Raw genomic sequence first — 16,082 nt, forward strand, 5'->3', positions numbered from 1 at the left:
AGAAGAAGCAGCTTTCACTGCTGTAGCTTTTCTGCACTAATTCAATCTTCTATTAAAGCAGAGGAGACCTTTCCTTTTTTGCATATGGGTTGGTTCCAGTTTGTAAGTAACACCCATAAGCCACATTCACATTTTGCATCTGTTGATTCTAGTGCTTGTTGTCTGTTCACTAGCAATGAATGGCGCATTCTGCTCCAACTGGGCAACATTCAGGGTCAGCAAAGGTCAGATGACTGATCCAACACCGCACATTATACAGGTGTCCTGGCAGAGCAGTCCTTTACTTGATGCTACCAACGTAGTAGTATTGTTGGTATTTGAATTTGCTCAGAATCTGGCTAATTGTCATAACTGGGCCTTGGAAGGAATGTTCCAGGGCAGCCCTTTCATGAGGCAAGGTGAAGAAGTTGCCTCAGATGGTGGATTATTGGGGCATCACCAGGGCGGCAAGGTGCTCCCTCCTCTGTCATTAAAGCAGCTCTTGGGAACCATTCTAACCCTTGCAAGCAGCACAAAGATGGAGGAGGGACCTGTCTTTTCCCTGCCCCCTGCACCTCTTTTGAACTTACAAGGGTCAGTTTTGAAAAGGGACTAGCCCCTGCAAGGTTCAGGGCAACACAACATTGGTGCCTCACCTTGGGCATCACAATATCTTGGGCCACCCCAAAATTTCCCCTCCAGATCTGACTGGAAAATGTTCCAGGGAAAGAGTGAATAGAAGGAGTTACCTTCTACTCAGTTGTACCCCCAAGTCCGTTTTCTCAATCCTACCTACCCTGATTAGCAACAGCTCTACAGCAGAGATCTTTCCAGTCCAGGTACTACTCAAGAGGACTTTTTTTTTTTTTTAAATGAAGATTTGAGGAATATGGTGTGGGATCTTCTCCATGGAAAGCAAACACTCTACCTCTCACGTATGGGCCCCCTGTCTACCTCTTGAACATGCCACCTGGCTCATGTTAGCTATTGCTGCATTACCTTTATCTAGTCATGGCCTGTGCTAACAGGCTGGAGGGACAGAAAATATGCCTCAGCTGCTTGGGTACTGGCAATCGCTCTCTCACTTCCTTCTGGCCCTGTCCTGGCCATAACTGAGCCCTGAAGGCAAGGCTGGTCATTCATCTGGTAGGATGGGAAATCTCGAGTCAGATGGATGACCAGGATTGGGGATTTCCTACCAGACATATGAGCAGCCTGCAAGGCTCAATTACAGCCACATTGGGGCCAGAAGGCAGTGAGAGAATGGCTGCTAGTACCAAATCAGCTGCAGCTCATTTTCCACCCCTCCAGTTTGTTAGCTTGGGACACTACTGCCTTTATCCCCTCTGCTTATGGGACATGGTGGTCTGGATTCCTAGCATGGCTTGCTCCTTCTCCTGCTATGATGCTAGTAGAGATGGAATTCAACATCTGGATGGCTGTATCTTTAGTAGTTGTATAGATGAGAAAACATTGACAGACGAAGCTTATTATGTCACAATGCTGTGATTTGGGGGAAATCACCATCTAGGTGTAAAATGACGATGATAATGAACATTATCCACCTGTTGGGAAACTGGAGGTTTAAAAGAAGTACACCTGTCAAAATATCTGTAAAGCTGATAAAGCTCCTGGAACCTCAATATGGAATAGTCGCCCACCCCCTGTACTATTCTGTCATAAATGGTAGGCTCATAGCCACATTCATGGGATCATCTGGGACTTCTGTGCACAAATACATACCGTGTTTCTGCTTGTTATACCAGGTGTATTGGTTTACTGTGGAATTTGGTCTGTGCAAAGAAGGAAACTCCATAAAGGCCTATGGGGCTGGGCTGCTGTCATCATTTGGTGAATTACAGGTATGGATCAGCTTCTGTTATTCCTCAGTCTGCAGTCAAGTCTATTTCTTCCCAAATAAAAAAGTTTAATTGTGTTTACAGAGCTGTGTTCTCTATGTATCAAGTCCAACCTTATATTTGATAATATTGATGTTGGTCAACATCACAAATGACTTGCTGCATCATTGGTAGCTCAGATTATGAGCCGTGTGCTAGACATTTCTCAGTTAAATATCAGCTCGGTCACAAGTCCACGAAGTTGCCTTAGGCAAGCAAGCCACTTTCTCTCTGTACTTCCCTCATCTGTAATATGGACGTAATAATATGGGCAACAATGCAGGCCTCTTGTAAAGATCATTGCAATAACATGTGAGTGTGTGAAGAGTGGTGAACATTTAGGAAAAGCACAGAAGTGCTATGTTATATCCAGTCAGTGCTATGTTATATCCATATCAATGCTATGTTATATCCAGTCAGAGATACAGTATCAGGCAGTGCTGCACTTCCACCTTTGAGATCAAGCTAGATTTATGCAGAGGCACTCTTCTTTGAGGCAAGATGAGGCTCACAAAATGCCCTCCTGCCCCACTTTTTAAAATAAGAAAGAGGGAAGGAGGGGGCATATAAGGGGTAGCATGGACTGAGGTCTTCTGTTGGGTACTGGACTCTTCCTTGGGCACATAGACTGAGATCTTCCACCACCACTGATTAGCCATTATGCTAAATAAATTGCAGAGCAGGGTTCTAGCTACAGTAAAATTATCTGGGAGTTCCAAAGTAAGGAGAGTGTGACTGTACTGCACTCCCTCCTTGCAATGTGAGTCTAATTCTGAATCAACTGGCTGCGTTCCCACCTGGAGAAAAATATATTGATAGCCCAGCAGCATGGGGAGAAGAGTCCATGATACTATAGGGAATTTTGGAGCCAGGATGAGGTTAGAATATGGATATGAAGGGGACTGTGCAAGAAACAGTATGGATGAGTGTCCTGGAATATTCCCCAATAAGGGTTCCTATGCCCAAGAAGGAATCTTGGGCGGGTTCAAATCCAAACTCCATCTGGACTAATTTGCATGCTTTGGAGGATCCTTCATCTTCCTTCAGTTCCCTGTGTGTGAAACTGAAATAATAATGATCTGTATTTCATGGAACCCAGATGGTTCTCATCTGGTCCCAATTGAATTTTATCTATGCATCTTTTGATGTGGAGGGGCACATGCATTCCCATCCAGGTTACTACTCATTGCTGCATAAGACTAGTTTATGTAGCTGGAGCCAGATTAGGACCTGTGTGTTTAAGGGCCCAAATCTTGCTTCCACCACAAGAGGACCTCAGTAAGTAGAGAATATTGCCTTGTGAATAGGAGGAATGAAGAAGTATTTTTGGTGGTACAGCAATAATAATAAACAGAAATTATCATTATTACTGTATTGCACAAAAAATCTTATCTAATCAAAACATCTTTCTCTTTCTCTTTCAGTATTGCTTATCAAATAAGCCTGAGATTGAACCTCTTATCTTGGAAAAGACAGCAATCCAGAAATATCCAGTCACCGAGTTCCAGCCCATTTACTATGTTGCTGAAAGTTTTAATGATGCAAAGCAAAAGTTAAGGTAACCAAGTCACCTCCATTAGTGTTTGGCTGAGTTGTTGGGGAATCCTTTGGTGTGTCGATAATGCAGGAAAGATCACATATGTCAGTACTGCATCTTTGCAACTTTAATTAATCTAAACTAAAATCAAATGGAGAATATTACAAAAAAAAAAAAGTCTTGAAACTTGGAGCTACAAGCAGCATGTTGGACAGCTAAAATTAATGTCCCATCCCAAATTAAAAGATGGACATCCCCCTCAACATTGGCAGTCACTACCTGTGTCATTTATTGCACAAGGAATCATCATTCGCACATTATACAAGTTATAAAAGCTACATTTGCTTAAATACAAATATTTGGGTGCACTGATGTTTCTGTTTTCTTCTTCAGGAAATTTGCTTCAACAATTTCCCGTCCATTCTCAGTCCGTTACAACTCATATACCCAAAGGATTGAGGTTCTGGATAACATAAAGCAGCTAAAGAATTTAGCAGATTGCATTGGCAGTAAGTAATTGCACTTGATATAGCTTGATTGTCCCCTTCAAGCAATTTGGCCAAAAAGTGGCCAGATTTGCAGATGACACTAAACTTTTTAGGGTAGTGAAGTCCAAAACACCTTGTGAGGAGCTCCAAAGGGATCTCTCCAAATTGGGTGAGTGGGCGACAAAATGGTAAATGCCGTTCAGTGTAAGCAAGTTAGAGTTGTGCATTTTGTATTGTTTTTCTTTTGTTTTTGGCCCGAATCAGAAACATCCCCATTTTGTTCTTTGTTTGAAATCAGCCAATCCGAAACACGCCGATTTTGTTCTTTGTTCGAAATTGCAGAATCCGAATCCGAAACATTTTGGATTTTAAAAAATGTCCCCAGGGCAAAACTAGTGGGTGGGGGTGGTAGTGCTCAATGGGTGGAAGCTACCAAGATGTTTTGAGTGTAGATTCTCTGGTAGCATATGAGAGTGGATTCATGGTTTGTCGTTGAAAATCACATATGCTACCAGAGAATCTACATTCAGAACACTTCAGAAACAACAGAACCCAGCACCCCATGGGTTAGCAACCTATGGGGGTGGTTGGCACCTTATGTGCACTACACCACCACTCACTCCCGACCACCCCAGTGCCCCCCAGGTGGAGTTATGGGGCTGCTGAAACCTCCATTATTCCCTGGGGGGAGGGACTTAAAGACACGTAAATTTCAACAATTCCTAAGAAATCAGCCCTTTGCCCTATTCCTTTGGAATCTGGGTTGTGGCAGGCACCCCTTGGGGCACTGCGACCCAACCCACTGTTTTGCCCCTCAGTCCCCCTTTCTGCCCCAAATCTGCCCCAAAGACATGTAAACTTCAGAAATTCTTTAAAAATCAGCCCTTTTTCCAATTCCTTTGGAATCTGGGTGGCAGCAGGCACCCATTGGGGCACTACCACCTCGCAAGGAACCAGGCAGATTTCCATAGGTCATGAACATCCACATCCCACCCAGAAATGCAGTTGATCTACACACAACAGTGTGAAACAACAACAGTGAAATGCACACTGCCCCACGCAGTGGGCACACAGCCCCACTGGCCAATGAGGGTAAATTTTACCCTTAAATTTCCTTAAAAGGAATAAGGAGGCAATTGCCAGCAGATCAGCCCATGCTTTCGCTGGCCAATCTGCAGGCTGGGAGGTCCAGAAATTCAAACAGATGTCAAAACTCAAAATGGAGACTGAAGGAGAAAGAATTTTCACAATTGCAAAATGGAGTTCCAAAACAGCCAAAACAACAAAACGTTTTGTATCTGAAACAGGGACCTTTTGTTTCAGCTACAATTTTTTTTGTTTTGAGCATTGGGTGTTTTGGCTACAAAACAGCCGAAATGGCCTTTTTTGCACACAAAACATTTTGTATCCGAAACAAAACACACACCCCTAAAGCAAGTGTAAAGTGATGGAGGTTTGGGGCAAAAAACTCCAACTTCATATATACACTGATGGAGTCTGAGCTGTCGGTGACTGACCGGGAAAGAGATCTTGGCGTCATGGTGGACAGCTCATTGAAAGTATCAACTCAGTGCACGGCAGCTGTGAAAAAGGCAAATTCCATGCTAGATATCATCAGGAAGGAGATTGAAAATAGAAATGCTAATATATATAACATTATTATATATTATTCAAATCTATGGTGTGGCCAAATTTGAAGTACTGTGTACAGTTTTGGTCACCATATCTAAAGAAGGACATTGTAAAACCGGAAAAGTTTTACAATGCAGAAGATGCAGTGCAGAAGATGATCAGGGGCCTGGAGCACCTTCCTTATGAGGCAAGGCTACAGCATCTGGGGCTTTTTAGTTTGGAAAAAAGGTGGCTATGCAGAAACATGATAGAGGTGTATAAAATTATGCATGGATTAGAGAGAGTGGACAGAGAAATTTTCCACCCTCTCTCACAACACTAGACCCAGGGGTCATCTCATGAAACTGTAGGCCAGGAAATTTAAGATCAACAAAAGGAAGTACTTTTTCACACAGTGCATAATTAATCTATGGAATTCTCTGCCACTGGATGTGGTGATAGCCACTAGGTTGGATGGCTTTTAAAGGAGCTTGGACAAAGTCTAACAATGGCTACTAGTTTGGTGCTAGGGATGTGCACGGAACCGTAGAGGTGCAGTTTGGCGCCGAGGGGGGGATCTTGCTTTAAGTGGGGGTTGTACTTACCCCTCCCGCCCCTTTCCCCCCTCCTGCGCTCCATTTTTCTACAAAGTTTTGGGGGTGGCAGCGTTCCTCCCAGCTGCCCCTGCCCCCATCGTTGGCAGGAATTGGCAGAAGTAGCCATCGCGCATGCGTCCACCACTGTGCACATTGCAACTTGCAAGGTGCTTGGCGGATGCATGCGCAGCGGCTACTTCCGCCATTTCCTGCCAACGACGGGAGCAGGGGCAGCTGGGAGGAATGCTGCCGCCCCCAAAACTTTGTAGAAAAATGGAGCGCTGGAGGGGGGGAAGCGGCAGAAGGGGTAAGTATAACCCCCCCGCCCTTAAAGCGAGACCCCCTTGGTGCCGAACCGCCAGACTGGGCCATGTCCGAACCGGTTCGGAGGCCTCACAAATGGCCTCTGGAACGGTTCGGGCACATCCCTATTTGGTGCCTCTTGGCCACCTCCGGCCTCAGTGGCAAGATGCCTCTCAATGCCAGTTTCAGGGGAGCAAAAGCAAGATAACTCTTCTGCATGTCAGCTGTGTTGCCTCATTCATTTTAGTGGAGTAATGTATCCTTGTGCACAAAGAGATGGTCATTTGCTCTGTATGCACTTTGACTCTTCTGTTACAGAGAAACCAGGCAGGAATTGGATTCCAGGCAGCAGTCTCCCTGCCACCACTACTTCTCCTTGCTGCAGCTGTGTGGCAGGGTGTGCCCCAGGTGGGGGAGCGGCAATGGCATGGGGCCTTTGGAATGCCCTGCATGCCCCCCCGCTCCCCTAGGGAGAGCCCTATGGGTAGATACCATATTTTGGAAACATTACAGAATCCAGCTTTCACTGATGTTGTTGTTCTTGTTGTTGTTCTTACTTGTGCAAAATGTGTTAAAATGTGTGATTTATTTTTTTTAGTATGCAAAGGAGACAGCAGCCCCTTGAGGAACCTTAGGTTGTTTTAATTTATCTAATATGCTGCTCTTACACAACCAAATTTGTGCTCAAAGCAGGTCACAACAGTATCAAGTGCATCACATAGCACATGAAACAGTGACTCACATCCTGTGCAAGGTTAGAAGTACAGAATAGGAGCTGTGTCTGTGGAAGAGGCTGCATCGGAGTTCAGCCCCAGAGTATTGCCAAGCAACCAAACATGCATTGAGCAAGGAGCCAGTTCCACTGCTCCTTTCTCCCTCCAAAAGTACTTTTGGGCTTCAGATATATGTTCCTGAGGGTTGCATGACTCTCACACATCCCACCTCCATTTAACAGCCAGGTTAAACTACTACTTTGAGAGAGAGAGAGAGTGAATGAGATGGCCTGTTCTGAGTTCTATTCTCCCATCTCCTGGGGCATCTATAGGCAAAACATTTACAGACATTATGTTTGACCTTGCTGTGATCTTTCTTTGCCAGGTATGCAATGCTCCTCATCCAATAAGCCCCTATTGTCAACATCCATAGTTTAAGACTTCTTGGATGGCATACCTTCAACCCATGGCATGTATCCCCTTCAGTTTGTTAAAGACACGTTTGGATAGAGAGCTGAACTTGGACTGAGGAGATCTGGGCTTAAGATAGCTGCAAAGCTACCTCTCAGAATCACCACTGTCTCTAAGTCTAATTACCTAACAGGGTTGTTGTGAAGATAAAAAGGGAATGACATTTTCTCATGGGAGGAGAGCTGGTCTTGTAGTAAGAAGCATGACTTGTCCCCTTAGTTAAGCAGGGTCTGCCCTGGTTGCATATGAATGGGAGACTAAACATATGAGCACTGTAAGATATTCTCCTTAGGGGGTGGAGCTGCTCTGGGAATAGCATCTAGGTTCCAAGTTCCCTCCCTGGCATCTCCAAGATAGGGCTGAGAGAGATTCCTGCCTGCAACCTTGTAGAAACTGCTGCCAGTCTATGTAGATAATACTGAGCTAGATGGACCAATGGTCTGACTCAGTATATGTCAGCTTCCTATGTTCCTGTGACTTGATGTACACTGCCTTGTGTTCCTTGCAGGAAAGGCAGAATACAAATGTAAAGAACAAATAGGCAAAAGACTGACTTCCTGTATTTCTTTGCAGATGAAATGGGTCTCCTTTGCAATGCTCTTCAGAAGATCAAATGAAGATGCTCTCAGAATTCTTTTATTGGCTCCAACAAGCTATGTGGCAAAAAGGGTGCTTTGAAACATATCAAGTATTTAACAAAAATCAATATGCATGTAGTTACAATGATGTAGGAAAGTAACAGAAATTTCATATTCTTATAGTTACTGGTTGTAATTGCATTATAAATATATGACAATAAAACATATATACGCAAGTAGTTAACAAAAGATTGGTAAGCTATGTCTAATATGTGGCTAACTCAACTACAATATTAGAATAAGGAACTCAAATGCCAGGAGCAGGAGAAGTACATGGCTCTTAGTTGCAGAATTACATATAAGCTAGGGCTTGGGGAATAGCCCAGGTATTGCTCAGAAATACATGTTTGTCTAAGCAATCTGTGTTGGACTCAGGAATGCCCCACTACTCATGCTGTCAATCATCCCAATGTTCTGACACCTAAACTTCAGCTTTACCGTATAACCCTGTCATAGGATGGTCATTGGTCAGTACCACTCCTGGCTGCTCTGGAAAGGAGATCTAGAGGTGGTTCCCACGATCAGTGGGAGCCGCCTGGAGAGGGTTTGCAGGGAGAGCGGACTAAGCAGTCAGTCTACTTCAGGCAGCCGCAGTGGCCACCCACATGACTGCTGGCTCCATCACGGAGCCGGTGGGAGCTGGGGAGTTCAGGGGCCACACGGTCCCGAGAAGCTCCAGCATGCCCTGTGCAAGCGCGCAGGGCACGCTGGAGTGACCTCCAAGACAAGGTCTACTCAGGAGTTGCCACGGTGCAGAGCTACACTGCGGTAACACACGATTTTAAAAAATGGGTTTGCGGAGTGCTCGCTCTGCAAACCTGGTTTAAAGGCAAGGGTAGTTTAGCGGGTTACCCGCTTAGAAACCAACGGGCTTGCAGCCGAGTTCGGTGGTTCTCACGATGGGAGAAAATCGGGCTGGCCTCCACTAGCCCGGTTTTCTCCCATCGTGTGAATAGCCTCCTAGTCTTGTGGTAGCAAGCATGACTTGTCCACTTAGCTGAGCAGAGTCCGCCCTGATTGCATATGAATTGGAGACTAGAAGTGTGAGCACTGCAAGATATTCCCCTCAGAGGATGGAGCTGCTCTTGGAAGAGCAGAAAGGTTCAAGTTCCCTCCCTGGCATCTCCAAGATAGGGCTGAGAGATATTCCTGCCTGCAACCTTGGAGAAGCTGCTGCCAGTCTGTGTAGACCAGGGTTGCTCAACTTTGGCCCTCCTGCAGATGTTGACCTGCAATTCCCATAATCCCTGGCTATTGGCTGCTGTGGCTTGGGATTATGGGAGTTATAGTCCAAAAGCAGCTGGGAGGGGGCCTAAACTGAGCAGGCCTGGGTAGACAATACTGAGCTAGATAGACCAAAGGTTTGACTCAGTATGTGGCAGCTTCCTGTGTCCCTATGTACTACTCAGACATTGCATCTAATTCCACTGCCATGGAATTCTAATCCCACTGCCATTCCCCAGTCCAGCTGTGGCCAACTGACCCCTTGGCTCCATAAAAACCCATGTCTCTAGGTCAACCTAGCAGTCTGTGCAACTTGCCTTAATAGCAGAGCAGCCTGGCCTTGTCTGTGTTTGACTTCCTTCCTTGATACTCAACTCCATTCCTCTGGTCCTCCATCCATCTTTGACTCCTCTGTTTCTTTCCAGACCTCCCTAGCCAAGGCATGACATAGTGATGGTGCTAATATATTTGATGAATTGTTTGTTCTGATACCTGAGTGAGCCCTCTGTAAAAAGAATGAGTCTCATCCAGGTAGGTTACTGGGATTGTGGAGAAGGGTTTGGTATTTATTCAGATTAATTAAATCAGAATAAAAGGTGTCATCCTTAGCAGGCATTGAAGTACATTAATCATGAGGCTATTAGAGTAATAATGACCATCAGATTCATCCTTCAGATGGTGTTCTTTAGTGCTTGGGAAATGTATTCTTGGAAAACTTCTAAAGAGTGATGCTACCAACTATTTATAGATAGCTCTACAAAATATAGGCATTATCCAGCCAAATTTAAATGCTTCTTAAGCCTGATTGATTTCAGAGGACTCAACCTATTTGCACTTAACTTGGGAGTAAGACTCATTGGGCTTGATATCATTTGTGTCTGAGCAAGAATGAATAAGATTTGACTTCAATATGAATAAGATTTGACTTCAAATGTCAATATGAATAAGATTTGACTTCAAATGTGCTAAACTATCCCATTGAAATCAGTAGTATTTTAAAATATATTATGAAAAGATTGTTATGAAAAAGAAAATGTAAATCATTATCACAGATTTATCTGCACATGCATATAACTGAAAATAAAATACACGGATTGTTATTCTGAAAGTTAATAATCCAGTAGTTGATAAATAAAATCCAATTTTCAATAAACTTGTCAATGTTCCTTCTATCATTTTACTGTGGTAAATAAGCTTGGCTGTGAGAGTATTTCTTTCCAGAACTGTATTATTAAGAGACAGTTAATTAATTTATTCATAAATGATGAAGTATGGGTAAGCAACGAGGTGGCCAAATTTGCAGATGATACCAAACTCTTTCAGGTAGTGAAATCCAAAACGGATTGTGAGGAGCTCCAAAAGGATCTCTCCAAACTGGGCGAGTGGGCAACTAAGTGACAAATGCGGTTCAATGTTGGCAAGTGTAAAGTGATGCACATCTATATATATAATTCTCCTGGGTGTGCCTTGGAATGTGCGTCCCAGTGCCTAGCTGATTGGCTGGGCAGCGGATGCGCCTGATTGGCTGAGGGGGACCCAGGAGGATTGGTTGCCGCAACGGCGGTTCGACCATGGAGGCCAGAGGCGGTGGGCCCAGCCTGGCTGCAGAGGCAAGGCCCAGGAGGGGGGAAAGAAGGGGGCAGAAGTGGCGGTGGGGAGGAGAGGTGGCTGGGCCTGGAAGCGGAGACTGGGGGAAAAGCGGGGGGGAGAGGTAACCGCCGGCCCCAAAGAGCGCACAGATGCTCTGTGCAGGGTTGGCTAGTTGGGACGAAAAATGTATACGCTCATGGGATCTGAGCTGTTGGTGACTGACCAGGAGAGGGAACTTGGGGTCGTGGTGGACAGCTCATTGACTCAATGTGTGGCAGCTGTGAAAAAGGCCAATTCTATGCTAGGGATCATTAGGAAGGGGATTGAAAATAAAACTGCTAATATTCTAATGCCCTTATACAAAACTATATGTGGCCACACTTGCATACAATTCCTTGGTCACCACATCTCAAAAAGGACATTGTAGAACTGGAAAAGGTGCAGAAGAGGGCAACCAAGATGATCAGGGAATGATCTAGAGCCTCTGGATGGGGCGGTTTATACATTTAATAAATAGATGGATGGATGGATAGATAGATAGATAGATAGAGTACCTTTCTTATGAGGCAAGGCTACAACACTTGGAGCTTTTTAGTTTAGAAAAAAGATGACTGTGGGGAGACATGATAGAGGTCTATAAAATCATGCATGGTGTGGAGAAAGGGGATAGAGAGAAATTCTTCTCCCTCTCCCATAACGCTAGAACCAGGGGTCATCCCATGAAACTGATTGCTGGGAAATCTAGGACCAACAAACGGAAGTACTTTTTCACACAATGCACAATCAACTTGTGGAATTCTCTGCCACAAGATGTGGTGACAGCCAACAAGCTGGATGGCTGTAAGAGGGGTTTGAATAACTTCATGGAGGAGAGGTCTATCATCGGCTACTAGTTAGAGGGCTAGAGGCCATCTCCAACCTCAAAGGCAGGATGCCTCTGAGTACCAGTTGCAGGGGAGTAACAGCAGGAGAGAGGGCATGTCCTCAACTCCTGCCTGTGGCTTCCAGTGGCATCTGGTGGGCCACTGTGAGAAACAGGATGCTGAACTAGATGGGCCTTTGTCCTGATCCAGCAGGGCTGTTCTTATGTTCTTATGTACCCACATAATTATAGATTTCCCTGCCATGATATATCAGGGTTGCCACTGGTTTATGCAAATGAGAGAAGTTTATGAAAGATGGATTTATCAGCCACTTTAAGTAATCATGATGGCTCAACACTATACCATATTCAGAGACCACATGTGGCTGATGCCTTCTTGCAATGTTGTGGGCTTTCCATGATCAACCAATTGCTGCCATGGGAAACAAGAGCTTGACTAGATAGATAAGACCTTTGATCTCATGCAGCAAAGCTGGTCTTATGTTTTTAGGGAGATACTTTACTTTGGCTGTGTTGTCTGTGCTTTCATTATTTGCATTATGCCTCTTTGCCCAGACCATCTAATATAATGTGCTGTTATACTTATTCATTTAAAGCTTTTAATAATTTAATACATTTTAAAATTATTTTTAAAATATTATGTATTCAATAAATTTGTATACCACCCACTACCAAAGGCCCTAGGCAGTTTACAGCATAAAACAAACCAAGAATTTAACAGTTAAAACATATTTTAAAAATCAAATTAAAATATTCATTAAAACACATCAACTAACTAAAAAGCTTGGCTGAAGAGATGTGTCACCTAAAGTGGCGCAGCAGGAAAATGCTTGACTAACATGCAGAAGGTTGCCAGTTCGAATCTCCACTGGTACTATATCAGGCAGCAGCGATATAGGAAGATGCTGAAAGGCATCATCTCACACTGCATGGGCGGAGACAATGGTAAACCCTGCCTGTATTCTACCAAAGAAAAGCACAAGGCTCTGTGGGCCCCAAGAGTCTAAATCGATTTGAGGGCATAAGGGATGGAGCTGCTCTAATCTCAGCAGGAATTACATTCCACAGCCTTGAGGCAACTACAGAGAAGGTTCGTCTTTGAGTAATCACTAGACCTGCCGACAGCACCCTCAGACAAACCTCCCTTGAGATATTAACAGGCGGTGGGATTCATAACAAGGAAAGTGTTCTCTTGAAATTTACTATTTTCTCAAATGAAGTTTTTAAAAAATGTAATGGGAGCAAGGAGTCAGGACCCCTTGCTAGCTGGATGAAGAGGCATCTTTTGAAGTGCAAGTTCTTATATTTAGGAATGGAAGAGTAGCAGTCCCTCTTCACCTCCAACACAGCAGGCCTTCAGGAGCTGCTGCTGGTATCAATCTTGTGGTTCTTTTAGTAGGAATGTGAGCCTACTAAACATTTAGTAGGCTCACTAAATTTGGAGTGAATTTGGAGACAGGGAACTTTTATATTATTATTTCTATGTGGAAAATAGGAGCCTTGTAATGTGTAATGTAATGTAATTTTATTTACAGTCATTGACCAAACAGAGAGTAAAAACCAGTAAACATTAAAATATGTATATACATATATACAGTTTAAGATTGGGGTGATATCCCATTATACCTTTTTAAAGCAATATAACTAAACTTAGCTACAGGAATAGAAATTAAAGCATCTTTGTCTGAAAGCAGATGTTTTACAAGGTTAGCATCGGATTGATCTGCCAGTTTACATATTAGAGGAGCAATAAGGCGTTCCCTGGGATACAAATGAAGATTACAGTGGAGAAGGATATGTGCGACAGTTTCTGTATCTCCTGACCCACAACGGCAGTGTCGTTCTTCTAAAGGCACACCTTGAAACCTTCCAGCTAGAAGTGCGGATGGAAAGGAATAAACCCTTACTCTTGTGAATATCCATCGAAACTTAGAGAAAGTAATTGTCGACAGATATTTTGCGGGGAAAAGATCCATATTAGTTCTTATAGCTCTATCAAACTCTGGAAGTGCAGCCCAGTTTTCTTGGATCTCAATATCAACAAAGCGTTGTTTCACTACTCTTTTCGCGTTCACTAGACCCAATTCCAGCAGTTGGGCTGGATCTAAGCCTAGAGAGATGAGCTTCGTACTTACTGTAGTACACCATAATGGCTGGGGACTAACTGAAAGAAACTCAGGAATTAAACCAACTGGTTGCAGATGTATTTTCAACCAGAAATAAATAATCAAAAGCCAGGCCCGAGATTCAATTTTTATGAAGCCAGCCTCTGTCCTTAAAGTCACATTTGCTGTACATTTTGGTGTACCAAATAAATTCCTCAAGAACCCTGATTGGGTTCTTTCCAAAGTGTCAAACCTTGAGTATGGACCTAGTTGTATGCCATACAATAATTGCGGAATGACCTTTGCAGTATAAAGCTTTAAGGCAGCTGGTATGTAGCCTGCACCCTCAATTCTGAAAAATCTTAAGATTGCTGCTGTGCTGCGTTTTGCCGAGTCTGTGACCATACTAATATGTGCTGATTTAAATAGGAGCCTTTATTCCTATTGCTTTGATAACTCTATTGAAAAGCAGTTAATAATAACAACAACAACAGCAACAACAACCACCCCCAGTGAGGCACTACCTTGGCATGGTTGTGGGGCTTGCGTGCTTTGAGGAAGGTGAGAGCTATGCCAGACGTCCAACCATACTGGACAGGTCTCACCAGAGGAGCCAGACAAAGAGTGCCTCTCCCATCAACAATATGGTGAGACGTAACTTTAATAAATCTATAATGGATCGGTCATCGCCCGGGTCAACAAGGACCGCGCCAAGTGCTGGAATCCCTGGACATCTGGTGGCAAGTGGGCAACAGGACTCAGGATCTTCAGTTGAGCAACCAGGGCTGAAGACAGCAAAGTTACTGGAAGAAACGTCACTTAACCGAAAAAAATATACGAAAAATGCCAACAAGGAAATAATGATCTGCTATTACAAGTCTAGTCCAACTAGAAGAGATTATTTAAAAAGAATGTACCAAATTTGGAAAGAGAAGCATCCAGATACAGAAATAACAGAACAAAGGCTAGCAGACCAGAGAAGATTCATAATAAGAAATAAAGTATTCACAGGAGTTGAGCTGGAAGAACTGCAAAGAGCATCACAGGCTCAAGATATGGAAGAATAATTACCACCAACGGAAACAGTTGCTCAGGTGCAGGTGGAGGAGGTGTTGGAAATAGAAGATACCACTGTTTCTGAACTGTTTCAAAATAAAAACCAGGCAACCTCCCCTTTGCCTTCACCTCAAAAACCCAAATGCTGTTTAACAGAAATGCAACAAGAACTAAAGCAAAAAATAACTGAGCACATAAACCAAACAACCACCAAGGTTTGACTTCCAGCTCTCAAAACAGTGGCCAAAAAACAACTTGCTCAGGCATTAAAAGATGTCAATGCTGCATTTGCAGAAATAACAACCAATAATTTGCAAGAAACAAACCAACTAATGTACAGTGCAGCAACAATAACAACACAAGAGCTCGGATATAAGATCAATGGACCTGTAAAAAAAGAAAGTAGTACATCACCTAAATGGAAGATTAGATTAGAAAATAAAATCGCCAGGCTTAGATCAGATGCTAGTAAATTGAAAGATATGAAAGACAAGAAGCTGAAGAATGAAAACACCAAACAGTATCTGATCCAACAATACCAGCTAGATTCAAGGAAAATTAGAGAAGTCCTGGAAATAATAAAGCAGCAAATAACAGCAGTGTCAAAGAAGATTAGCAGATATGAAGCCAGAACAACACAACACAGGCAGAATCTCCAATTCCAGTTGAATCAGAGACGTTTCTACCAAAGCATAGAAGGAGAAACTGCAAGAAACCTAGAAACACCAAATAAAGAAGAAACAGTGCAATTCTGGGGGATATTATGGGACAATCCAATAGATTATAATAAAAAAGCAGGCTGGGTGAAAGAGGTCAAAAAATGTAACCAACAAATGCAAGATCTAATAATAACACCAGAATTAATAAGTGAAAGAGCAAAGAAAATTAAAAATTGGACTGCGCCAGGCGACGATGAACTGCATGGCTTTTGGCTTAAACACCTAACAAGCCTTCATAAACAACTATGAAAACAGTTGAATCACATTTTGC

At 43.4% G+C, this 16,082-nt stretch overlaps 1 protein-coding gene across 2 annotated transcripts in view; it reads left to right on the forward strand.

The window, feature by feature from the left end:
* PAH (phenylalanine hydroxylase) overlaps positions 1-10,628 on the forward strand; it is a 75,469-nt gene extending 64,841 nt beyond the window's left edge. For both annotated transcript variants that reach the window (XM_053257012.1, XM_053257011.1), the window contains exons 10-13: positions 1,746-1,841; positions 3,302-3,435; positions 3,808-3,923; positions 8,170-10,628. In XM_053257012.1, the coding sequence (XP_053112987.1) occupies positions 1,746-1,841; positions 3,302-3,435; positions 3,808-3,923; positions 8,170-8,213 (390 nt within the window). In that variant the 3' untranslated portion in view covers positions 8,214-10,628. The remainder of the gene's footprint in view (positions 1-1,745; positions 1,842-3,301; positions 3,436-3,807; positions 3,924-8,169) is intronic.
* Positions 10,629-16,082: the final 5,454 nt, after the last annotated feature.

The sequence above is a fragment of the Hemicordylus capensis genome, chromosome 5, assembly GCF_027244095.1.
Source record: "Hemicordylus capensis ecotype Gifberg chromosome 5, rHemCap1.1.pri, whole genome shotgun sequence".
Classification (NCBI taxonomy): Eukaryota; Metazoa; Chordata; class Lepidosauria; order Squamata; family Cordylidae; genus Hemicordylus; species Hemicordylus capensis.